At 36.5% G+C, this 27,834-nt stretch overlaps 1 protein-coding gene across 1 annotated transcript in view; it reads left to right on the top strand.

The window, feature by feature from the left end:
* The window catches only part of LOC131151772 (uncharacterized), an 89,984-nt gene that overhangs the window by 22,782 nt on the left and 39,368 nt on the right, over positions 1-27,834 (top strand). Inside the window, exon 9 of the mRNA XM_058103174.1 lies at positions 3,812-3,899. Coding sequence (XP_057959157.1) covers positions 3,812-3,899 — 88 coding nt within the window. The remainder of the gene's footprint in view (positions 1-3,811; positions 3,900-27,834) is intronic.

Raw genomic sequence — 27,834 nt, 5'->3', positions numbered from 1 at the left:
CTTCTCCCCAAGAGTCTCTAACTAAAGGCTTGAAATCTGCATGATCCAACCACATATTCTCAAATCTAAAAAGCGGTGGACCCCAAGAAACCTTTCTAGATTCCAGTAGGATTGGAAAATGGTTAGACGTAGTCCTTGGAAGAACACAATGAGAAAGGTTTGGAAATTCATCTGCAAAACAAAAAACTATCAACTCTGCTAGTCACCGCCTTAGCCCCTCCACTACAGACCAAGTAAACAAAGCATTCCCCAGGGTAATATCTCTTAAACCACTGTCCCTGATAAGAAAATCAAAATTCTGCATGCTAGCTGTAACTTTATCACCCCCTTTCTTCTCACTGGGGAATCTCACTGCATTAAAATCACTTCTTAGAATCCACCTAGGGGAGCAGAAACTAAAAACGTTATACAGCTCCACTAAAAAAGAACTCCTAAGAGTTGATCTAGTAGGCCATACATAGAGGAAACCCACCATTGACCCCTACCTCTCACTTCGGATAACCCATAAGGGGAAAAAAATCCAAACAAAGTGTCTAATCTGGAAATATTTTGAGAATCCCACATAACTAGGATGCCACTAGAAACACCACGCGAGGTTAAGAACTCCCACTCCCTACTGCCCCTCCCCCCCATATACTCCTAACAACCCCCATCGACCTCTTCCAATTTAGCCTCCTGGATAAGGACAATATCTGGAGAGTATTTGTCTAGGATTTCCTTTATCAAACTCCTATTCCTAAACCCCCTTAGTTCTAACCAACAAACTTTATAATTTAACTCGCTTAGCCCCTTTGCTAACCCCTTTTTTGCACTCGTAATTAATAGAACAAACCAGAATTTTAAGCTCTTTCTGGACTTTCTTTTTCCTTCTTTCACAAGTCCTAGGACTAAGGCCACCTTCACTAGGTTTCCAGCATGATCTAAAAGCTCCAACCCTAGATCCCTGAGGAGTTTAAGCGGGTCTAGATTGTCTCTCTTACCACCCCTACAACTAAACCCACAACTTTTCCTCCTATTAGAATCCTCCCGAAGGCCTAAATTTTTTAAAGAAAGAATGGGTTGGGTAGGAATAGCCAAAATACCTTTGCTAATTTTAGATGGGCTAGGGTCCTCCATAAGATCATCCTTCCCAAAAGAATCCCCCCCAATCTCACAAGAAGGATTAAAAATAGAATTATCCATCGGAAACCAAATGAACCCAAGGGCAGTATTAGAAGGCACATGCCCCTCTTAACATTTAAGAATTTCAAATGATCAAAGTTGTAATTAATGAGATTAATGCCTGCTTAAACATTTTCAGGAGCCAATTGAAAGCAATCTCTGCACGACTGCTGTGATATTGTTACAAACTTGACATCCTTAGCCAACTCTTCACCCTCATTCTCTTTACTGTAACTTTCCGATTGAGCCAAATAGATAAAACTATTCTCTGTTTCCTAAGAGGTAGCCTCTTGCCTTATGATTGCACTACCACACCTTTCTAGACATTTAGGAATCTTTGATTTATCCAAGGCTTTCAACTGAGAAGAACTCATACACATGTCCTCAAACTCATAAATATTGGCTAAAATAGATGATAAAAGAGTTGTAACTAGAGATGATCATATGTATTTCTAATTTGTTTCTGAATTCATTTAGCTAATGTTATTTCAACATTGGTATGTTAAATTTGATGCGAGTCTTTGAGCCTCCTAATTGTTGTGGTTTGGTTGGTCTCAATCATATTCTCTTTTCACTAGCACCCCCTAAAACCACACAAAAACTTAAAGGTTGGTTAATGCCGTTAATTTTGCAAAAACCAACATTACATCCACTTGCTGCTTTTTGTTGTAGGCCTATGGTACCTCCGGGAATCTATGCGGTAGGGTAATGTTGGCTGGTGTGACATTAGTTTTGCAAAAACTAACTTATGTAGGATAGGAAAAGAGAACCTTGTCCTTGCAAGTATAGGCCTTCGTGAATTATGGTAAACCCTAAAAATAAAAAGCAACCAAAATTTAAAATAACTCTTAACACTAAACAAAATTCTAAATTGTTCAAATGCCCCAAATTAATAACAAATCCCAATTTTGTTGGGGAGCGGTGGGTAGGTCTAAATAGGAGGGTGGTTTGGGTATTGGAAAGTTGGTGTCTAAAACACAACTCTTTTGGCTAAATGGCTTTGGTGGTTTCCGCTGGAGAATTCCTCCCTGTGGCATTTGGTTGTTAAAGCAAGTATGGATTAGACGAGAATGGGTAGGATACTAATTTAAGATTTAGATGTTCTTTGGAGAGTTCATGGAAAGCTATATTTTAGAGTTATCCCCTCTTCATTCCCCATATTAACTTCCTGGTGGGAGCAGGTAGTAATATCCGTTTTTGGAAATATCCTTGGTTGGGGAATGTTGTTTTGTCCACCTCTTTTCCACATCTCGCCTAAGCTCAAGGCCAGATGGGTCTGCTTTTTCTTTTGTTGTTGATCCAGGGTTGTCTTCTTGGGATTTCCACTTTCATAGATCATTAAAATGATAGGGAGATGGTATAGCTATCATCTTTTCTAGGCTTTGTTGAATAACTGTCATTTTTCTTTAGAGGAGGATAGGCAGTCTTGGTCTCTAAATCCTTCGGGGGTTTATTTGTGCAAATATTTTTGTGATTTTTTGAATAGGTCTAATTTATCTTTTCCTCTCTATGGTTCCATTTGGAAGCTAAAGTACCCTTTAAAATTAAGGCTTTTATCTAGTTGGTTGTGCTTGATAGAAGTAATACCAATACCTTGCTGTATGTTAGGAGATCTTTGAAGGCTGTATCTCTAGAAATATGTGTTCTTTGCTTTAATTGTTCAGAATCATCATCGCATTTGTTCATTCATTGTGACTATGCTTCGAGTGTTTGGAATAAGTTATTTGGCATTTTAGGCGAATGTTGGGTGAGTTCTAAGACAGTGGAGGATTTTTTGGCAGTGTCTTTTGCTGGATTTGGCAGGAAAAAGGAAAGGGCAGTGCTTTGGAAATGTGTTTTTTTCTTTTTGCAGTCTTTTGGAGGTTGTGGATGGAGCGTAATGTGCACATATTTTTCTAGGGAAAAAGTTGTCTCAGTTGCTGGTTTGGGAAAAGTTATTATTTGGCTTCTCTTTGGTGTGTGGGACAAGGGAATTTTAAGGGGGTGATCTTTTCTGATATTCAGCACAATTGGCGTTTGTGTTGGAGTGTTAGGGGTGAGCTTTTCTGATATTCAGCACAATTGGTGTTTATTCTTATTGAATGAATGAGTAAAGAGGGCTTCAATGTTTCTGTGATCTAATTGTGCCTATGTCCTAAACATGCGTAATTGTTGACATAAGCTGATGAGGCAAAAATAGCTTAAATAATCGTATATTTGTTGTGCACGCCCATAAGATATGATGAAACATGATACTATATGTACAGATGATGGACAATTTACTCCCGTACATGTGAGCAGATAACATGGGAAGTTTATTTCATATATTTTATAGATAATCTGTACAGAATTTTATAGGAATGAGAGAGTGGTTCAAGAACTTGTAAGGAGTTAATATATCAAGCTGAATAGATAATTTGGTTCTTTGCAAGACTAATCATAGTCTATCTTTGTTCATGACAATTTCAAAATATACATGTACTTCATTGCCTATGCTTCTCAATTCTGCTCTATATGTAATGGCAAGCTGGCTACCAATATATTTTGGAAATTCATCTTGAAATTATATCTAATGTCATTTTATTTTGAATTTGTTTTGATCGTATTTATGGAAATAATATTTTTATTTATATTTTCTAATTTATATAGCGCCTTCTCATTTGGTCTACAGTTGCTTGATACTGGACTTTTCCATGCCGACCCACATCCTGGAAATTTGATCCGCACACCAGATGGGAAGCTAGCTATACTAGACTTTGGTAACAATTTACTTCATAAAGAATATATGGTGAAAGAACATCTTTCCACATGGTTAGCAGCATCATAGGCATACTCTTGTTTGCAGTGGTTTTTTCTTTTTACCTTTTTCTTTTTGTGAATTTAATGCTCTCTTGAATTCCTGCATTTCTAATGTAAATTTATAGTTAGTTCTGGGTCTGGTGACTTTGAAAGTAATTTTGAGTGAAAGAAGATGGACCTAAGTGCCAAAACTGTACAGAAGTGGGACAATGCAATACATTGTCTAGGGAGGAAATTTGGAGGAAAAAGTTCACCTCACATGGGACTTGGGAGTGAGAATTTTTAAATGAGCTTGTACACGGATTTTTTTTTTTAAAGAATATATAAATTTAGATAGTCAAATATTGAAGAAAATGCCAGAAGCAAAGATGCAAATTATATGCCAGAGGGTTTAGGAAGTATTAGAAGAAAAGGGACAATCCAACTCAAAGGCTGGTTATTTGGCTAGATTCTGGTTTGAACTTGCCTAGAGAATCAAAATCTTATTCAAATTCAAAGTTCTTTTGATTTCAAGGGTCGAGTAATTTGCTAATTTTATGTCCATAGAAGTGGCTTATTGCGAGACATTAATTTTACCGGTGGTATTAACAGTATGGTTTAACAAACTATTCTTGGAATTTTGTTCATCTTGAATGTAGCATGTGTGTCAGTGTCTGAGGTAGGAGTAAAGTGCATGCAGTGTGATCAAAGCACAATGTCTAGAATGTGCTCAAAGTATGGGTGATGTCTCTAATGGACACTTGATCTGTATATAGAGCCATATAAGGCCTACTAATCTGCAACAGACTGCTGGTGTTAACTTTATTAAGAATGTTTGTTAACACTAAAGCTTTTACATTTTGAAGGAATTTTAGCTTTCCACAAATGATTAGCAAGAGGAAATGAAAGAAAAGATCTGGTTGGATGAGAATAAAAGGATTAAAACACTTACAAGCAAAGATGCTGGAAGTATCCAAACAACAAATCATAACATTCCTGCAGTTATAAAACTGAAAAGCATTTCAACAAACTAAGGAGTGTTAAACAACTCCATATCCTTATCTTAAGATTCCTACAAAACTCAAAGCCCCAATAACTATTGATAATGAGTAAAGAAGAAATAGGTGCCTCAAGATGCAAAGTGTTAGGGGTTGACAATGTGGCCTCAGTTAAAAGGGGAGGAGAGATGTCTTTACTTGCCTTCGTCAGGGATTTTTATACTAGATGTTGAATAACTTGGATGATGACTTGTGTGGTTGTCTTTCTGATTGAATATAACAACTAGTTCCACATGTCATTGATTATGAAGGTTGCTTATCTTCATGAATTCATTATTGTTGGAACCGATATTTCATGCCTATGATGGCTTTTAAAAACCTCATGAGTGTTCATGACAGTCGGATTGAATGTGTGTTGTTGGCCGACTCTGTTAGGGGGAGCCTCGACAAGTGCCGTTCGGCTCGTTAATTGGGTTTAAATTGGCGGTCTGTGATAGTTGGTATCAGAGCACGGTATGCGTGAGCCCGGTGGGCGTGAACACTGAGTTGCAAAATGAGAATTTTAAATTTTGTAAAAATAAAACTATGTGGAAGCATGTAAGGCAAGGGACAACTCAAGAGAAAGGCGTGCAATTGAGTTGAGGCCTCCAAATAGAAAATTGATTTTGTAAACTGAATTGTGGAACTTGAGTAAGTCACTCCATGTATAAGAATCCCAGGTATGGAGTAGTTGAAAGCCTCGAGAATAGGTTGATTTGAGGGCATGATGTTATCTCCCATCTCATGAAGGAGAAAGACAAACAAATCTTGCGGTATTCGAAAGGAGGTTTAAGCAGTTGGAAACTCATCGAGTGCGTGATGCCATTAATAATCCCAAGGGGTAGAGCCAATAGAGCTTGAGGCCGCCCTACGGGAAGTAGACCGATGGAGCCTGAGGTCTGCCCCAGAATATTGAGCAATTGGAAGCCTTGAGTAGGCCGAAACACATCGTGGGATGATGCCATCCATCATCCCAAGGGGTAGTGCCAATAGAGATTGAGGCCACCCTACGGGAAGTGGACCAATAGAGCTTGAGGTTTGCCGAAGAGTATTGAGTTGTCACCTTGAATAGGTTGAATTACATCGCTGGCGTGATGCCATCCATGATCCCAAAGGGTAGTGCCAATAGAGCTTGAGGCCTCCCTGCGGGAAACAAACCAATAGAGCTTGAGGTCTGTCTGAAAATATTGAGCTGTCGGAAGCCTTGAATAGGTTGAAAGACATCAAGGTCGGATGCAATCCAGAATCCCATGGGTTTGTGCCAATAGAGCTTAAGGCTGCCTTACGAAAGTTAATTGAGATCGTTTCTATATTGCGCGTACAGAGGATGGGAAAAGAATCCCTGACAATTTGATGGGTAAGTGAGCAGAGGACTTCCAGTAAGACTACAGAGAGAAGGTAATGGTTCACACCAAGCACCCAAAAAAGTAGGCAAGGTGCCACACAAAAGTGCAAAAGGGAAGGCATTGTGAGCGCTGCACGCTCTGTAAGTCAACATGGTATAGAAAGGGTAATGGTTCAGACCAAGCGCCCAGGAAAGCAGGTAGGGTGTCACACCAAGCACTAAAGGGTTGACAGGGTAAATGATGCATGCTTCGGTTGGTATGGTAGAGAAAGGATAATGGTTTTCGCCAAGTACCTAGGAAAGTAGGCAACTATATCGTTTCGGTTCTTTACCTGTCAGTTGTTGTAGTTACCTCACATAGTCGAGGAGTTGTATCCTTTTTCAGATCCTTACTTGTTAGTTGCTGTCGTTATCCCACATAGTCGATGAGTCGTATCCCTTTTTAGCTCTTTTACCAGTCAGTAGTTGTAGTTAGCTCACACAGTGGATGAGTCGTTTATCTTTTCAACTCTTTGCAAGTCAGTAGTCGTCGTAATCTCACACAATGGATGAGTCGGTGTCCCTTTTCAGCTCTTTGCAAGTGAGTATTCATTATTCCTTCATACCGTGCATGAGTCATATAGAGTCGATACTGAATATGTAAAGTATAACTTGGTAGACATATTGTCAATCACGAAGGTCATCAACAACAAGAGTGTGAAGTATTCTTACAAATACATCGACGAGGTCGTCAATAGAGTGAGTGGGGGAGAATGTTAGGGGTTGACAGTATGACCTCAGTTAAATGGGGAGGAGAGATGTCTTCACTTGCCCTCTCCAGGGATTTTTATACTGGATATTGAATAACTCGAATCATGGCTTGTGTGGTTGTCTTGTTGATTGAATATAACAATTAGTTCCACATGTCATTGAGTATGAAGGTTGTTTGTCTTCATGAATTCATTATTGTTGGAACTAATATTTCATGCCTATGATGGCTTTCGAAAACCTCTCAAGTGTTCATGACAGCCGGATTGAATATGTGTTGTTGGCTGACTCTGTCGAGGGAGAGCCTCGACGAGTGCCGCACGTCCTGTCAATTGGGTTTAAATTGGTGGTCCATGTCACAAAGCATGATTGAAGAAAGAAGCAAAAGCTACTGAAAAGCTCAAGTTCCTAACCCAAAGATCCTTCCAAAAGTGATCATCTCCTACTTTATATTTGATGCAGGAAAGAAGCGAGATATTTGTGATGTGATTTATGGTGTATTCCCAAGAGGGGAGGGGGGTGAATTGGGTATTTTTAAAAAATCTAGGTCTTTCTTGCCCTAATTTGAAAAACATAATCAGTATTACGCAAGCCTAGGGTTTTTTCTAAGCAAACACAAATCCCACAAATATTTAAGTATGCAAATATTCAACACATATACAACAACAACAAAATAAATATAAGCATACAAGTACATAAAAATAAAGAGTGAAGGGAAGAGAGAATGCAAACACAGTATTTTTACAAGGTTCGGCTGTACCCGCCTACATCCTCGCCTCAAGCCAACCTGCTCGAGGATTTCACTATCTTGCTCCGTTAAGGGTGGAGCCCTCCTTTACAACCACTCCTTCAGTAGATGCACTCTTACAAGATATGAGTTAAGCTCAATAGAGTATGTGTATTTTTGCTCGATAAAATTTTTGCAACCTTTGAATAAATGTGTATGATAAATATTTCAAAGATTCAAATCTAATAAAAACTTCTCTAGAAATATTTTTCAAGTTGAATGTAGGAGAACATAGGGTTTTCCTCTCAAAAAGATTTTCCGCAAGTATAAATGTAGATGATCTTTGATGTAAAATGAATGCACAATAAAAGGCTTCTTCAAAGATCCAAGACCAATAAAAGCTTTCTCCAAAAATGATTTTCAAAAAATAAAGAATGGGAGAAGCTAGAATTTTTGCCCTTCAAAAAGATTTTTGCAATGAACAGAGTGTAAGGGAGCTTTGATTTTCAAAATAGATGCCCACAAATGTAAGAGTATAAAATATATGTGGAAAAGTCATTTTAAATGCTTTGGGCAAGATATATATAGGCCATTTCAAAATGTGACCGTTATTTGACCGTTGGGGAATAAAATATAATTTTATTTTCAAAATTTTTGACCGTTGGAAGCTCAAAATCGTAGCAACCCATGCGGTTCGGTTGACTGGGATGTGGTCCAGTCAACTGGCCCAAAGCGAATTTCAAATTTCGCGAGCTTCAGCATGCCGGGCATATGATCTGGTTGACTGGGCCTCAAGTGTATGAAGGTCGGTCAACTAGGCTTCTAGTGCTTTCAAGGGCCGATCGACTGGGGTAGTACACTTCTGGCCAAATGAACTGGCCGGTCGACTGGGCTTATAAGGCTAGTCAACTGGATCCTTTATAAATAAGTATTTTTGGCCATTTGCATAGTCCGGTGGACTGGGCCTTAGAGGCCGGTCGACCGGGCCTTAACAAAATTCAAATTTTGGCCCTCTTTTGACGTCAAAATCATTTCAAAACCTTTGAATGATTTTAACTTCTTAAGTAAAAGGTTTTTCATGAAAATGTTGATTCCCGAAGGTCATTCTATGGTCGTCATTGAGCTTTGCATCATACCAGGCAAGACATGCATATACAATATAATCTAAATGCATTACAATTGAGATAAAACATGTCTTCATTCCTTGCTCTTGAATATTCCATGGAATACGCCAGGTGATATAAGTTTTAAATCTTTCATGGCTTCCATTTCACCTTTCCCTTATGTGTGTGCTGAATTATAAACCTATTCAAATACTAAATACACACATAAAATACTTGTGATTTGTCATTATCAAAACGGGATTGGACTCAAAAAGTCAACTATCTCCCCCTTTTTTATGATGACAAACACACGAGAGTAAAATGAGGTTTGCCTAAAAAGGCTTCCCCTTACAATATGCATAACTTAAAAAATAAACAATGTAGCTCAAGCATATCTAAGAAAGAAGACATTGGTTTTGGCAATGTAGCTCAGATACTTGCCCTATCTAAAATTCGAAAGGATTAGGGTTAAAAAGATTTTGCATTTTGCTCAGAAATTTCTCCCCCTTTTGGCATCAACAAAAGGGCCAAGCTAAGTATAAAACATTGAAGCATTTAAGATCCCGTAGCTTGAGAAGCTCCCTCCCTCTATTTGACACAAAAGCTAGACATAGCAAGCAGTCTTATAACTATTTTAAAAAATTTGGCATTTTGCACGCAAAAACAGTATAAACTAGCTATTTGAGTTTAAAATGACATGTTAAGCATGGTCAGACTAGAAAAATCCACAAACCATTTCAATTCTAATATAACATAAGACCTGTAAAAATTGGAGTTCAAAACACAAGGCTTATGGTAACTAAGTGTAGGTTTAAGCATAATTTTAGTCTAACTAGTTAGCGCGTATTTCTATATTGAATAAACCATGCCATGCCCTTTTCAATAGTATCATATAAACAATGAAGCCCTTAAGTTCATATCTTGCCATAAAAATTTTATTTTGAAAATTTCCCTTTTGATATTATCAAAAAGTACAAGGGACTATGCTTGCTGTACAATAATATTAACGCTAGGTTCAAGCAAGATGACAATTTTTTGGTAAACATTTAAGAGCATTTCATATTTTTAACCAGAAATGGGCTACCATATAGATCCTAAATATATCAGAAAATTTTAAACAAAGATCATATGGCAAAATCTGGAATGATAGTCCACCTAAGATTACTGTGGAAAAAAAAATCATTATGCTTAAACATATGTATAAATAGAAAGAATAAAAATGAAAAGCCTTGAGAGAGAGATGAGTGGTAGGGACCAGTTCTTGGTGGGAACTTGCAGGAAGGATGGGCTTAAAGAAGTGAGATTGGTTGAAGGGATTCTTGAACATGCCATTTCTGAAAGGGAAAGGCAAAGGGAAAGGGGTTTGTGTGTCTGTCTCATTAAGTAATTTACTGGATTATTGTTTAAGCCATTTTTATTCAACCAGTAAAATCATTCCTTTAGAACACATATGCGTCAGAAAACTAGAATTTAAGTTATGCAAAGTGTTCATGAAACCCAAGAACAATCCATATCAAGGTATGATTCCATAAGAACATGATATGATGTTTAGGGGTTTTTTGAAAAGCCTTAATACTAAAAATAACTATCAAGGTATGATTCCATAAGAACATGATATGATGTTTAGGGGTTTTTAGAAGAGGCTTAATACTAAAAATAACAAAACATGTATGATGCATGTGAGTCCTTAAGGTAGTTAATTTCATGCTTTTTCTCTAAGGATGGAGCTTATGCTCCCCTGTATGTTCTTATGCACATATAAAAGCGTTTCCAGCTAAGAATGAAGTTTATTTGTGAAATTATTCATCATACAACCATCCTTAATAAAAGTCCATTATGTAGTATATCATTAATCATTTAGCATTTTGCATAACGAAGATCAATCAACATGCAATAATCTAAATTTTTCTACAGTATGCATTTCACAAAGTCTGCATCAACCATGCAGATGGCGTTCACTTCAAGTAGCATGCAAATATCATAAACATTTCTATAGCATGCATTCTGCATCAACCATGCAGATGGTATCAATCAATTCAGTATAACCGATAACAGTTCATGATACTAGATATTAACCATCCATCAAAGAAATTTAATCATTTAGTACATTATGGATAGTAAGCTGTAGTGCTGTTCTCATAAAAGCATATAAACAAAGTGAGATCATGAGAGCATTAATTTATGGAACCATGGAATTGCAAAGGGAGTTGCTCCCCCTCAGTTATGCGCTCTACTCATCGTCATCTTATGCCTTAGAGACTTAGCCATGACTACTCAATTTTCAATGATTTAAACATGGCTTTGAATGCTCAGGCTTGGAGGACCAAAAAGTCTCAAACAATGTCCCTTCAATATCATAAGCCTATTTTGCCTCCTTTCTTTTGACTTTCAATTATGTGAGAGGCTCAAGTTTTAATGACTTTCCATTTTTGCTGTATGTACGTAGGTTTTCTTAAATTTCGTGTCTTCTTCTAAATTTAAACCTAGTGCAACCATCTTGGCCATCCAGCACCATTCTAAAGCTCTAATTAATTTGATTTATAGTCAAGAGCTTATGAAGGGAGTGTGGATAAATACTCTTAGAAATTAAATCACTAACAAGTTCAGAAGAGTATTCAGAAGTGATTACGAGTGGACAATATTCAAAATATTTTCATGCTGGAGATCATGTCCTAAACATTTTCCCAATGAGCATTTAGGAGTATATGAATTTTCTTGAACAATGCTCTTTGGTGAATTCTGATTTGCCACAATTTGAGGGTATCCTTTAAATATGTTCGCAATTTTGAGCAAGGATGCGAACCAATGATTAAATGAATATTTACCGAATGTAATCGTGGTAGGGTAAAGAGTTCCAATGGAGGAGAAAGCTTTTGTATGTTCCATAATTAGAGAATTTTTGCATTTTAAACACACAGGGAACATTTTGATTTGACTAAGTGAAAAACTTGAATCCCTTAGTGGATGCCCCTAATTTGATTATAAAAGGATGTTTTTAAACAAGCACATTAATAGATTAGGAATTTATGATAATCAGTGCTAATGACTAGATTTGAGATGGTTTCACTCATGAAGAATGACAAGCTTAATTATGAGTGATGACTAAATTTTGATCAAGGATTTTGTGTTCTAAAATGAGTTTAGGGTTGGATGGTACACAGAATTATGATTTACTCTTTAAAGCTCAATTTTGTGCAATGGAAAAAATATGCTTAACTTAGGATATTCATATTTAAGCATGAATTAAGCATTAAGAATTATTTACCAAATAAAGATGCCTTTGTCCATTTGGAAGTGGATTTACTCAAGCATGCTTCTGAGATATTATTCAAGATATGATGATTTATGTTACTCATCTCAGAAATATAAGGTTCTAGAAATTTTACTAGGTTAGGCCTTCAACCTTTACTTTAACAAATAAGAGGAATGCTATAAATTATGTGGAGACTAACGTCCCATTCAAGTAAGATTAACTCATTCCTTTTCAGTTCAAAGTTAGCATGCTATAGCCAATATTTTCATATCTTGACCAATCATTATGATATATACGTTAAGTGATTAGATTGGATATATTACTTGAATTTTCATATTGGCTTGATTATCTAAGGTTCTTAGTATAGTAAAAGCATGTACTAAGATTTAACATTTTAAGCACAAACCACTTCCCAAGCCTTTAGTCATCACACCCCCCTTTTATAATGCATCCTAAACGCTAAGGAAGAATTAAACAATTATGTAATTCCTTTTGGAATCCATTCTTCCTTTGGTCCTGAGGGGTTTGCTTTCTTGATAACCCATACCATTTTTCTATCTTTGCCTCTAGCACCTCTAAATGGACAAGTGAACCAAATGGACAAGTGAACCAAATGTGCCCTTTTCTTACACAATATGAGCATGTTTTGTTTTCATGTGAAAAATTTGGCTTATTAAACCTATTTTTACTTGATGAGGCAAAAGAATGACTATGGGATTTATAAGATGAGCTCAAATCCTTTTTCAAAAATTTATTTCTTTTAATTCCTAAGGATTTATTTGAGTTATCCTTTTCTCTTGTACATTTGGAAATCATTTCAGATTAATCTTCAATTTTTCTCTCCAAGTGAGTGATTTTCATATCCTTCTCAATCTCCTCCTTTTCTATTGTAGCATAGGCTTCTTTTAAATTTCCTAAAGCCTTTGACAATTCTTTATTTTTACTTTTCAATCTAGAGTTCTTTTTAGATATTTTCTCTAGCACTTTATGAAGCCTAAGATATTCCATTCGCAATTCTTTATATGTAGGCATGCTATCACTAGATTCATAAGATGATTCATCACAAGATATATCGCAAGATTTAGCACAATAATCATCACATGAATCATTTAATGAAGCGGATTTAGAGATGTGTACCTCCTCATCGACTAACATTATTAAGCAACAAGTTGCTTTTTTTTGATCATTTGAAGTAGAAACATCCGGAGTAGTGGTCTCCTTCTCTTCGATTCCTCCATATCACCTACCAAGCTCTTCCCACATTTCCTTAGCATTTTGACATGCCATGATTTTATGAAAAATATTAGTATCTAAAGCACAACATGCTTGTTCGTAGCACTAGAATTAATTTGCATTAACCTCATATCATTTTCATTCATCTCATTTTCTAACTTGGGAATTTCACTATTATTAACTATTTTCATTGGCACAAAATTCCCTTTAACAATCACTTGCCAGACCCTCCAATCCATTGATTTTATAAAAATACTCATTTTTAGTTTCCAAACAAAAAAATTTTCACCACAAAATATTGGAGGCCTTGTAGTGATATGTCCTTCACAAAACGGGGATACACCAATATGAGCCATGCAATCTTTATACAAAAAGTGGTTAAGCTTATTGCAATGAGGCTCTGATACCAAGTGTGATTTATGGTGTATTCCTAAGAGGGGGGAGGGGGTGAATTGGGTATTTTTTAAAAATCTAGGTCTTTCTTGCCCTAATTTGAAAAGCACAATTAGTATTTTGCAAGCCTAGGGTTTTTCTAAGCAATCACAAATCCCACAAATATTTGAGTATGCAAATATTCAACACATACAACAACAAAAAATTAAACATAAGCATACAAGTACAAAAAAATATAGAGTGAAGGGAAGAGAGAGCACAAACACAATATTTTTACGAGGTTCAGCTGTACTCGCCTACGTCCTTGCCTCAAGCCAACCCGCTTGAGGATTTCACTATTCTGTTCCATTAACCGGGTGGAGCAACCTTTTACAACACTCCTTATAGGGTGGAGCCCCCCCTTTACAACCACTCCTTACAGGATGAAGCCCTCCTTTACAACCACTCCTTCAGTAGGATGGAGCCCTCCTTTTCAGGCGATACCCCACTCCTGGCACGGTTCACTACCCGAACTGTAAGGATACATAAGAAATTTTTTGTGCGTACAAATAAATGCTTCTCAAAAAGCGAAGTTGTACAAATTAAATCTAGATGCACTCTCACAAGATATGAATTAAGCTTAATAGAGTATGTGTATTTTTGCTCAATAAAATTTTTGCAATCTTTGAATAAATGTGTATGATAAATACTTCAAAGATTCAACCCCAATAAAAACTTCTCCAGAAATAGTTTTCAAGTTGAATGCAGGAGAACCTACGGCTTTGCTCTCAAAAAGATTTTTTGCAAATATAAATGTGGATGATCTTTGATGTAAAATGAATGCACAATAAAAGGCTTCTTCAAAGATCCACAACCAACAAAAGCTTTCTCCAAAAATGATTTTCAAAAAAGAAAGAATGGGAGAAGCTAGAATTTTTTCCCTTCAAAAAGATTTTTGCAATGAACAGAGTATAAGGCAGCTTTGATGTTCAAAATAGATGCCCACAAATGTAAGTGTATAAAATATATGTGCAAAAGTCATTTTAAATGCCTTGGGCAAGATATATATATATATAGGCCATTTCAAATTGTGACCGTTATCTGACAGTTGGGGAATAAAATATAATTTTATTTTCAAAATTTTCAACCATTGGAAGCTCAAAATTGTAGCAACCTGAGAGGTCTGGTCGACTGGCCCAAGGAGAATTCAAATTTCGCGTGCTTTGGCATGCCGAGCACATGATCCAATCGACTGGGCTTCAAGTGTATGAAGGCCGGCTGACTGGGCTTCCAGAGCTTTCAAGAGGCTGGTCGACTGGGGCTGTACACTTCTAGCCAAATGAACTGGCCGGTCGATTGGGCTTATAAGACCGGTCGATTGGACCCTTTATAAATAAGCATTTTTGGCCATTTGCATAGTCCGGTGGACTGGGCCTTAGAGGCCGGTCGACTGAGCCTTAACAAAATTCAAATTTTGGCCCTCTTTTGACCTCAAAATCGTTTCAAAACCTTTGAATGATTTTAACTTTTTAAGTAAAAGGTTTTTCATGAAAATGTTGATTCCCTATGGTCATTCTATGGTCGTCATTGAGCTTTGCATCATACTAGGCAAGACATGCATATACAATATAATCTAAATGCATTACAACTGAGATAAAACATGTCTTCATTCCTTGCTCTTGAATATTCCTTGGAATACGCCAGGTGATATAAGCTTTAATTGCTTCATGGCTTCCATTTCACCTTTCTTTTATGTGTGTGCTGAATTATAAACCTGTTCAAATACTAAATACACACATACGATACTTGTGATTTGTCATTATCAAAACGGGATCGGACTCAAAAAGTCAACATATGAAATGAATTTCCGTGGGCCTTTGTATGAAACTCTAGCAGTGATGTTAGCATTCCACGCATTTGCTAGTTGGCGAAATTTACCCTTAATGACCATATGCCAAAGGGAATTAGTTTCCAAAGGAAAATGACGTAACTGAATAGGCATGAATCGCATGTGTTGATTGGTAAGCAAACATTGAAGATTTATAAGCACATACTAAAATCATAATTAGGTTTTGTAGATAATTTTATGCTTTTAGTATGTGTTAGAGGTTATTTTTGTGTTTTAGTGTTATTATTGTAAGTGTGTTAGTATGTTAATTAGTGAGAGTTAGTAAGGGTGTTATTGTTATTAGAATGTATTTAATTTGTATTAAAAATAGAAGGAGAAGCCTATCTTCAACTTAGGTCATTCATTTTAATCCAAATCTCAATACGGTATCAAAGTGTGATCCGACCCTATTCTTGTCAGCTGTCGCCGGAAAAGCCATTACCTCTGCTGTCCTTCTTAGATCTACCTCCATGCCTCATTATTTCACGAAACCAACCATATACCCAAACACAAAACCCTTTGAAGCCTAACCACACAAAGCCCCATTGTTGGAGAAGCTACCAGATGCCCTCACGCACTGGCCAAATGCCGGCAGTGCCGATCCCACGCTCCGGCGTGTGAGTGAGTTTCTGGCCACTTTTTTTTTTTTTCCTCTGCTATGTTTTGATTCATTCTCTATACAATATTATCAAACTGTTGGGCCTATTTTTCGCTAAAAAATCCAACCTTTTTCGACCATGCACTCGTAGTACTCTGTTAATCTCTGTTTGGGGTTTGTGAAGGCTTCTTTGTGACTTTCTTCGAGTAGTGGCAGTGTTTGAATTCCAGATGTGAGGCTGTGGCAGTGCTATATCTGTCAGTGAGTTGTTTACCTCGTCCATGGTTGTGTTGGGGCCAAGGACTTCAATTTCGATTTTGATGGAAATTTCGATGGTCTCAATTTATGGAAATGATTTCAATTTTGATTTAAAGAAATTACGAAAATTTATAGTAAATGATGGAAATTTACAATAAAACTTTAGGAAATATTTAAATAGATGATTATGCTTAATATGGTATCAAAATACATTAAAAAAAATGCATATATGACAAGTTTTTAGTGTGTAGGATATTAAACTGCATATCGCGAAACAAGCTATAAAGTGAAGAACATTCAAATGATTATATAGTTTTGAAGCTATTCCTTTAATGATTTAAGGCAACAAATTTTCATTTAAACAACTACATTTTCAATAAATTTCATATATTTAATGATCTAATACCACATGGACTTTCTTGGTGGCTCAAAGTCATCTCTCCTATCCCTATCATTGGGATTTCGAGATGACATATTGTTTACAATAATCACCCCGTGTCATATAATTTCCAAAATATTGTGTATGTCCATAGGATTGTTTTGCATTTGTATACTAATCATACCCATATTCTTGGCCTGTTTGTCCATACCCATAGGCATGTGGTTGCCAATTTCCATATTGTCATGTCTGCTCATATGCATACGGAAACGGTTGGCCATATGTAGATTGTGAGGAGTTGTTCTATGTAGATTCATAACCACTATAACTATTAGAGTCATACTCTGTTCCTATACTCATAGATTCCAAACTAAGAGAAAAGGTCTCCTATTCTATTTGATGCATCTTCCCTTTTCCCTTTCTACGACTGTACTGCCTATCAACTGAGCGCGTTTCTCTTTGTGAACCCTCATCTTCTAGTTGGGGAGGATGTGTATATTCCACTTCTAGTCTATAATCTTGCCATCCCTCATTTCCTCCATAGTCCCCACCATCTCCACTACTGTCTCCGAGGTTAGATTCGTCACCACTAGCATCGTTGTTGTCATTATCATCATCACCACCAGAGGGCATAGTGGATAAAGTTTCATATCTAGACCCAAGATTCATTAGTGAATCATCACTACTAGATATTACTTCTTCTACCATCACCTAATTAACATCAATGCCAAAGTCATCTCGTGCATGCTTGGCCATTTGTGGGTGGGGACTTCCGTATTGTTCATCAAGATGGGATGGTCTAATCCACTAAAAAAGTGGATACTTATTCTCAACACCCAATTCAACTGATATGTCAAGAAGGTCCAGGAGATCTTGTTCAGCCACTTTGTCCATTTCGGTCTCCATATCTCTTATTTGAAGCCTCATGTTGTAATAACAAAAAACAAGCTGCTGAAGTCTGGTGTAGGCTAGTTTATTTCTTTTCTTTGTGTTAATGAGTATAAATGTTCTCCAATTTCGTTCACAAGCTAATGAAGATGTAGTTTGTGACAAAATGCGCAATGCTAGCTTCCTTAGGATTGGAGCACTTGATCCATACATCATCCACCAATCAGTTGTGCAAGATATTTTAAGAACATAAGTTAGTACTTAGTAGATTGTACTTGAAGTTTATAACTTTGTATTGTACATTTATATATAATTACTTACCAGGTGCCATGGCTGCCCTAGCTGCTTTAGCAGGTGTTTCTTCGAAGCTTCAGCATCTCTAAATAGAATAATCTAAAAAAAATTGTTATTGAATAATTAAACATGGATTAAGGCCTATTTTATTTAATTTTTATTCTGAAAATATACCTCATTTCCAATTTGATCCAGACCAGAGGAATGTGGCTCAAGGGTGTTAAAAACTTTATGAACTACATCAAGAAAATAAGGATCTTCCTCAACACCTTCTTTCTATTGAAATTTTGGATTTAAAGAATAAGCTGTTAATCAATTAAAGTAAAATATAAATATGTAATAAGTAATTTGATATATGAATTTCTTGAAATTTATAAATATTTTATACTTGTTGTCTGAAGAGGATGTTCAAGGGTTCTTTCCCTCCGGTCATTGATTACTTTGAGAACCCATCTTGCACTTCTTGCATCTACTTCAATGGCCTCTTTCATCACCCTTATTGCTTCAAACACAACTCCTAATGTTGGCCACACTCACTATCACCTATACGCAATACTCGATATATAGGCTCATAAATGTTACAAATTTTTGTCACTCTATCCCAAAATTGATGGTTAAGAACCGTGCTTTCAATTTCTCTACCCAATTTTGTTCAACTAAGAGCATGCTCAGCCCATTCATCAAACGTGAATAGAGATTTTAAACTTACTTTTATTTTTGTAAGCTATCAAGGGCAATGTAGTTTGTAGCAAATCATGTGGCTCTTGGACACACAATATCCTCTTGACAGTGCTCCCTCATTTTAGCAAGCAACCATCCATGGTTATATATAAAATTAGTGATCTGTCTCCCCTGCACTATGCTTACTACCTCTTTTTTTTGATCTCCTAAAAAACTGAGATCAATACAATGGGCAGCGCAAGGAGTCCAATACAAGTTGAATTTTTTCATTAATTTTAGACACTTGCTTGTAGGCGCTGCCATTATCGGTCACCACCTAGACAACATGTTGCTTTCCTACCTCTTGCACAACATGTTTTAATAGGGAATATATGTATTCATGGTCTTTTATTTTGTCAAAAGCATCTATTGACTTTAGAAAAATTGTACTTCCTTTCGAGTAAACCATGAAATTTAGGATGGATAATTTTGTAGGGTCTCTCCATCCATCACACATTACAGTGCAGCCATACGTGGTCCACTTTTTCTTCACTTCTTCTACACGGCCTTCCATTTCTTTTACCTCTAAATTAAGGTATTTTGTTCTAATTTCACAGGGTATCGGTGGATCGACTCCCGTTCTCGCTGCTTGGCAACCCCATACCATGTTTTTAAAATGAGGTGATTTTGCCTTCTTAGGTGGAACATTATCATATATAAAAAACTTGGAATCAACTTATTCATTTCTTCTTTTATTTTACCTCCTTCGAAGAAATTTTTCAAGCTTTTTTGTTTTGTTGCATCTGACTTGTAATATTGAGAAGGCTTTGAAATATATGGCTCTATTTCTGGTTCTCACACACTTTGAGATTGCCTTATTGGAGGTCGCCCTCCACTACTACCAGCCCCAGAACTGCCTCCTTGTTGGCTACCTGCAAACTTACGAGATTGATCTCTTTCCCATTCTGTCTGTTTTGAAGCATAGAATGCTCGACGGTATGCAGACCTTTCATAGGGAGAAATGTTAGATGGGTATGCAATATCGTCAACATCGTCCTCTTCATCAATTTGTTGTGGTTGCATCAAGTTCCCTCGCAATTCATTTTTTATTTCCTCTATTATTTCTATTTTCTTTGCCTTAGCTGCTGTTTTTCTTTCTAAAACAATTTTTATTTCCTGCTTAACTTCTGGAGGCACTTTGTCGTAGAATTTTATATTATGCTGTGGGTCATAATTTGCTAAGTGCATTTTTAATCTTGTTGCACAACCACTCTTCATTTGTATTCCGTAGCATTTGCAAATAAATCCATTCTTTACATTGGGCATCGGGTACCCATGTTCCCATGCTGGATCTTGTTTTGTCCTTCAGACATTTTTACAGATAATTTTACTTTCCTGCAAGCTTACAATGAATAAAAAAATTAGGTGTTAAATTAGTCAACAATTTTAAAAGGAAATTATTTAAGATGTTTTATCAACATAAAATATTATAAATAAGACAAAAATTAAAATATTAAATTAAATTTACGAAATTGAATGATAATGTACAAAATTACTAATAGATTATGGAAATTAAATTAGTCAAATAAATGCAATAATTTAACTATTTTAAGCTAATAAGTAGTAACTTACTTTAATTTATTTAATTACTAGGCTATAATGATTTGGTGTTAAATTTATACAATTTTTTTTAAAAAAAATTATTTGAATGTTACTCTACAATTTTAAAAGAAAAATATTTAGATTCTAAATAAAGATAAATTAATAACTAAGAGAAATATGAAATTATTAAATTAAAATTACAAATTTATTGATAATTTTTACAAAATTACTTTTAAGTAATAAATTTTGGAAATTAAAATATTCAAATAAATGAAATAATTTATTAATTTATGCTATAATAAGCAAATAAATAGTAAATTACTCTAATTTTATTCAGTTACTAAACTTACTATTTACTAGCAATCTAGGATTAAGGGGGTAAATGGGAGAGGTTAATAGGGAAAATGTATCTTAAGTTCTAAGGAGGGGCAATCTCATTAATATATTGGGGAGAAGGGAGATTTTGAGTAAATAAAAAAAAAAAAATCTAAGTTAGTTAAAAGTTAAAACTTAAACCAGGCAATTTGCCTTTCTTTTTTCTTGTTGCTAATCGTTGAGGTGGACTCAAGTCTCGAGTGTTGACTGGGTCATGTCCTGTTCGCAGCTCTATGAGAGGAAGATTGCAGCGATGGAAGGTGTTGCTGCTGGCTGCGCGTCTGCAACTTGGGAGATGGAGGTGGAGGGTGAAGCCAAAGGCTAGAGGGAGAGGGTTGAAGGGTCGGAGCATTGGAGGGGAGCTGAAGGCTTGGGCTTTTCAGAGTTCAAAGGTGGAGGTAGGAGGCAGCTGAAATTTAAGGTTTTTTTTTTTTGAAGTTTGAAGGTAGAAGATGGAAGAAGAAGAAGCCTTTTGTCAAGGACCTTGAGGTATGTATCCTAATGCATGCTACAAGCTAATTTATAGAAAAATATTTTCCTTTTGTTTACATTATTATGTAGATATTTTCATCGGTAGCTGGTAGGGTCTTAAGCCTCTTGATGAATTTGTGGAATTGCTGGCTTGCATCTACAGAGCATCTCTACAAGATCTCTTTTTTCCACTTTATAGTCACGGGTTGCACAAAAGGAGTCAACAAATTACGTGGGAAAAACAAAACAAAGGCAGAGAACAACACTAAAATTCCCCCCTCCAAATTTTTTTTTTCCTATGATTTCTAGAAAATTTCGAAATAACTGCTGAAATTTACTGAAATCTCAAAATTTCAGTCAAATTTATGCAAAATCGAATATGAATCTCAGAACCCCTCAAAATTCGAAATTTCGGTCGAAATGTTGGTATTTCAACTGAAATTTAAGTCTTTGGTCAGGGCTTCACATAGTTTGTGATTGTCTCGATTAGTTTTGATTGTTTTTCTTGCTTTACATTGGTGTGGCTACTGGTTTGTGTGTGTTGGGATGGAATCTATGACTCCAAAAAATTTGTTCCCTACATTGCCACAGATGACGACTCAAAAGTTGGATGGAAAGAACTATGTTTAATGGTCTAAAGTTGTTTGGGTTTATTTATTAGGATTAGGAAAATTTGACCACTTGCTCCAATTTGGTCCTTCTGATGAGAAGAGAAAAGAAGTGTGGGTTCAAGAAGATGCCTTTCCCTTTTATGGAATTTGATGGACTAACAGATTGCAAGAATGTATGCATCTAGATATGTGCAAGGAGATTTGGGATTATGTCAAGCTTCTATACTCTAGCAACATTACACATATGTATGATTTATCCCAGGAGTACTTTCGGTTACAACAAGGAGATAGGAGCATTGCGGATTATTTTGGAGAGATAAAGAGTATTCATAAGGAGCTTAATGTCATGCAATGTATAAATGCCAACGTTTGTGAGATCCAGAAGGTGAGGGAGTAGATGATAGTCATTTCGTGTTCTAGCAGGGTTGAGACCCTAGTTTGTGGCAATCTGGTCCCAAATACTTAGTGGTGCCGAGTTGCCATCATTTGCCAATGTTTATTCTCGTGTCCTTTGTGCTTCCTTTAGCACGCATTCTCCTTCTCTTGCATCTGGCTATGAGAGGACAACCTTTGCTACATAGGGTGATTCTAGTTCTCTACGAAACAACTACAAAAGTTTTCAAGGTGGTTTGAGTGGTTGTGGTGGTAGAGACGGATGAGGCAGAGGTACTCCTCGCAAGTGCACTCATTGTGGACAGAGTAATCATACTATTGAGTAGTGTTGGGATCTCCATGGTAGACCTTCAGTTGTGACCAATGCAACCACCACCAACTTCACATCTTTGGGGGCAGCCAATGCAGCCACCATTGACTCCTTACCTTTGGGGTTGAGTGGGGGGCAATGTATTGTATCCATGTCAGAGGAAGAGTATTCCAAGTTCCAGCAGTATCAAGTGTCACAACAAGCTTTTCTTCCCATTGTATTCTTGCCCAAATAGGTAATCCCACAATATGCTTGTCATCCAGTACTTCTCGTCCTAGTCCTTGGGTTATAGACTCCACTACCACTGATCATATCACAAGTATACCTAGCTTCTTCTCCACTCTTCAATGTCCTACAAATTTACCTTGTGTTACTATTGCTAATGGATCCAACACTGTAGTCAAGAGAGTTGGGTATGTAAATCCCACTTCTTCTATTTCTCTTCCTTTGGTTTTGTATATTCCCAAATTTCTTTTCAATCTTAAGTTTGTTAGCAAGATTCTGAATCCATGAATTGTTCAGTGAAATTCTTCCTTGATTCCATGGTTATTCAGGATTTGAAGATGAGGAAGGCGATTGGCGGAGGGCATGATGATGGTGGACTCTTATCACTTTGAGCCACTATCTCCTTCTGCCGCTTGCACTGCAGCTGCCACACCTTTCCAAATTCATTGTTGCCTTGGTTATCCTTCACTAGAAAAGTTAAAATGTCTTGTCCTAGTTTGAGTTTTGTGTCTAGTCTTGATTGTGAGTCTTGTTAGTTGGAAAAGCACCATCATGTCCCTTTCACTTCCCGAGTCAATAAATGGGTTGCAAGCCCTTTTATGTTAGTTCATTCTTTTGTTTGGGGCCCTAGTAGAGTTGTGTTCCAAGTTCGGTTTTCGGTACTTTGTGACCTTTGTGGATGATTATTCAAAAATGAATTGGTTATATTTAATAAAAGATTGTTCCAAGTTATTCATGTATTTTGTGCCTTTTGTTATGCAATAAAGACTCAATTTGGTTTGCCAATTCGAATACTTCAAAGTGATAATGCTAAAGAGTATTTCAGTGCACAATTCACTACGTAAATGACTCAATTTGGTATTGTCCATCAATCATCCTGTGCTCACACTCCTCAACAAAATGGGGTTGCAGAGAGGAAAAATAGACAAATTCTTGAAATCACTCACACGTTAATTTGTCGAATGCATGTACCTAAAGTGTTTTGGAGTGATGTTGTACTTCCTGCTTGTTATTTAATCAACAAGATGCCATCCTCTGTTCTCAGTGATGAAATTTCCTACTCCATTTTCTTTCCTAATTAACCTTTATTCTCTCTCCCTCGTATATTTGGGTGTGTTTACTTTGTTCACCAACTAACTCCTAGGGTGGATAACTTGGATCCTCGTGCTATAAAATGTGCCTTTCTAGGCTACTTATATACTCAAAAGTGATATCGTTGTTATAGTCCTATGCTGCATCGCTTCTTTGTTTCTACTGATGTTACCTTCTTTGAGTCTACACTTTACTACACCCAATCCCTGAGTGCTTCTAAGCTCAATGAGTCTCTTCCTTTGCCTAATCTTCTAGATTCTACTTTGCTGTCCTTGCCCAACCAACCATATGAGTCTCCATGTAGTTCGACTTGTTTTCATCATCTTGATCATCCTAATTTGCAGGTGTATTCTCGACAGAGGCTCCAAGGAAGAGAATCCCCTCTAGCTTCTACTATTGTCTACCACGCCGTTGGTTTCCTCATCTGATGATCATATTCCCTATGATGTTGATCCTCCTATTGCTGTTGGTAAAGGTAAACGCACCTGTACTCAACATCCCATTTCCAACTAAAATTAGGAATAGCTTCCCAAGAGGGGGGGTGAATTGGCTTTTAAAACTTTCTTTTAACTTCTTTTAAGAATCCTTAACTTCTTTAAACACTTAACCAATTCTTTAACTTGTTTGTTTAATTTCACCAATCACACAACAACTTAATCTCTTTAATCAACCACACAGCTAATAAAACATTCAAACAATTAATCGCAATCTCCACACCAACACATCCACACTTTATTTATCAAATATAAGTTCACTGCAGCATTATTAAATTGATGAAATCATTCAAGATTTAGCACTCTTGGAATACAAACACTATCCAATCAATCTCAAGCTTTTATACCATTCAATCACAAGATACCTTTTGTTGTCAGCCCTGGATATGAAATTGTAAGCCCTATATATATGGTTTTACTTCTTCAATATGTGTGCAATATAACATTCAATCAACACAATATCTACACTCTTCTCAATATTTAGAACTCAACTAAACTCTTGGTAAATTTATCTTTGGGATGTTAACCAAGTAACGTACTCCCGTATGGTTTCCGCAAGATATGGTGTAACTAACGTACTCCCTTTCGGTTATCGCAACCTATATCAAAATTAAACCTTAAGTTTGTTTGATTTCCAAATATATGTAGTTTATATGATTTTCAAATTTAAACCATCCACGCAATTTAAATATGCATTGAAAATAAAGAGTAAGGGAAAGAGAGAATGAGACGAAGATTTTTACGAGGTTCGGCTTATACCCAGCCTACGTCCTCGCCTTTGGCAAACCACCAAAGGATTTACTAGTTCAGTTCCGTTGACGGGTGGAACAATACCGATTACAACATTCCTTGGTTAAGGCTAGAGCCCGCCTTCTCCAAAAGATATTCCCTCGTTCGTTCACTCCTTACATAGGCTAGAGCCCGCCTCTCTAAGCAATGTCCCCTTGCTTAGCCAACGATCCAAACAACCCTTGGAATGTCAAAGGACTATAAGAAACACAAGATAAGATCTGTGTACAAGTATACTCTCTCGAAGAGCAAGTTAGTACAATTTCAGCATTATATACTTTGAATGTAAAATATCAATATGAAATAGAATGAAGCTCAAGTGTAGAATTCACCAATATCCTTCTTAGAAGAGGGTTAGCAGTAGGAACTTAGAGAAAGAAGGATCAGCACTTCAGAATTCTCAGCAAAAGAATTTTTTAATGAGTGACCAAGAGAACTTAGGAAGAACAAGAGTACTTTCAGCTTCTCAAAACAGATTTTTCAATTCTTGGATGTATTTTGATTTGCAAAACCATGTATTTATAGGCTTTCAAACTTGTTTCCATGTTGCAAAAGTTTCCTTTAAGTGTTTCCCAAAATTTTAGAAAGTTTAGAGCTCAAATGGCTATATTTTAAAATATTAGAATTTAAAAAATTTGCCCGTTGAACAGTGTTTAGACGTCTGAAGTCGCGAGTTCAGACGTCTGAACTGCTACTGCCTTCATTATATTCTGTCCAGAAAATCTTCAGACATCTGAGGTTTGTTCAGTCATCTGAAGTCCCTCCCGTGAATAGTGTTCAGATGTCTGACAGCAGTGACCCCGCTTTAGTGTTTTGGCCATAATTTTTTTTGTATGACTCCAAATTAGGTGTTCTTGGTGTCAAAAGAAAGCTAAGAGAAAATCCTACAATTTTCATGTTGATCACATTTTAAAATAATGAGATTTTGATAGAGAAAAATTCATCTTAATGCTGCTGTATAAAAATTGACAGCAATTGGAAAAACTCTTTTTGATTCTTTTCATTCCAAAAATGATTCTAACCTTTTTAAAACAATTTTTGACTTTATGAAAATATTTTCCAGATATTTTAAAAGGTATTTAGGTCCAAGAAGTTAACCCAAGAGGTTCAAAATATTTCAAACGATATTTTAAACATTAAAGTACTTACATGAAAACTTCTAAGACTTTTCTCATTTTAGGTTTTTGAATCTTCATGCTTTGTCCTTGGATTGAGTTCATCTTTTCTTCAAGCTTCCATATTTTTTGAGCTTTCTCAATTTGCCTTTCTTTGGCTCTTTTGACTTTAATATGCCTTGGCTTTCAACAACTCATTCATGTCGTCATATTCTTCAAGGTTTCATATATTATCTTTAATTCCATGTTTTGACTCTTTTAAGCTTCATTTGATCCTTGTGAGCACTTTGACCTTGCTTTCTCATATATGAACCCTGAAATATCATTACTCACACAAATACATTAAATTTCACTTGTTTGTTAGCATCAAAACAAAATAACAAGATTTTAAGCCTTGTAAGGCCAACACCAACTATGTTTTTTGTGATTCCTTATCACCCTCCTATTATTGTTTTGTTACTGCTCTATTATCTACCGCCCTTCCTAAATCTGCTTCGGAAGCTTTAGCCCATTCCGAGTGGAGGAATGCTATGGCTTAAGATTTTAATGCTTTACATGACAATGACACTTGGGACTTGGTACCTATTCCTCCTGACAAGTCTGTGGTTGGTTGTCGCTGGGTTTACACTATGAAAGTCAACTTTGATGGTTCAGTGGCTTGTCTTAAGGCCCGTCCTGTTGCTAAGGGATATACTTAGGTGTATGATCTGGATTATTTTGCTACTTTTTTTTCGATTGCCAAACTTACATCAGTACGTCTGTTCATCTCCTTGACTACTACTTGTCACTGGCCTTTGCATTAGTTAGATGTGAAGAATGCCTTCTTGCATGGTAACCTTGAGGAGGAGGTTTATATGGAGCCACCACTTGAGTTTGTTGCTCAAGGGGAGTCAGGCGTGGTGTATTGGCTCAAGAAAGCTCTATATGGTTTAAAATAGTCTCCAAGAGCATGGTTTGGTCGCTTTAGTGTTGTAGTACTTGAGTTTGGTCTTCGACGGTGTGTAGTGGATCATTCTGTGTTTTATCGTCATACTCCATCGAGTAGGATCCTTCTTGTTGTTTATGTGGATGATATTGTTATTATAGGTGATGATGATAAAGGTATTTAGAGTCTCAAACTCTTTGTACAGACTAAGTTTCAAACCAAAGATTTGGGACCGTTGAAATACTTCTTGGGTATAGAAGTATCTAGATTTCGTAGGGGAATTGTTTTGTCATAGAAGAAGTATGTTCTTGATTTGTTGTGTGAAACTGGATTGTTGGGATCTAAACCAGTTGATACACCCTTGGATCCTAACAGCAAGTTAATCTTGGATATGGGTAATTTGCTACCTAATCCTGGACAATACCAAAGACTTGTTGGAAAGTTGAATTATCTCACAGTCACTCGGCTAGATATAACTTTTTCAACAATTGTTGTGAGTCAATTTCTAGATTCTCCTAGGATTAGTCATTAGGATTGAGTAATTCGCATCTTGAGATATCTCAAAGGTGTAATCGGGAGAGGTCTTTTATATTGTGATCAGGGTCACACTTATTTCCATGGATATACAGATGTAGATTGGGCTAGGTCGCCTTCGGATTGGAGATCCACAACTAGGGACTGTATCTTGGTTGGTGGTATTTTGTTTTCTTGGGAAAGTAAGAAACAAGCTGT

Source organism: Malania oleifera, chromosome 3 (genome assembly GCF_029873635.1).
Source record: "Malania oleifera isolate guangnan ecotype guangnan chromosome 3, ASM2987363v1, whole genome shotgun sequence".
Lineage (NCBI taxonomy): Eukaryota > Viridiplantae > Streptophyta > Magnoliopsida > Santalales > Ximeniaceae > Malania > Malania oleifera.
The sequence above is the reverse complement of the archived record's forward strand: the minus strand, read 5'-3'. Positions and strand labels throughout refer to the sequence as shown.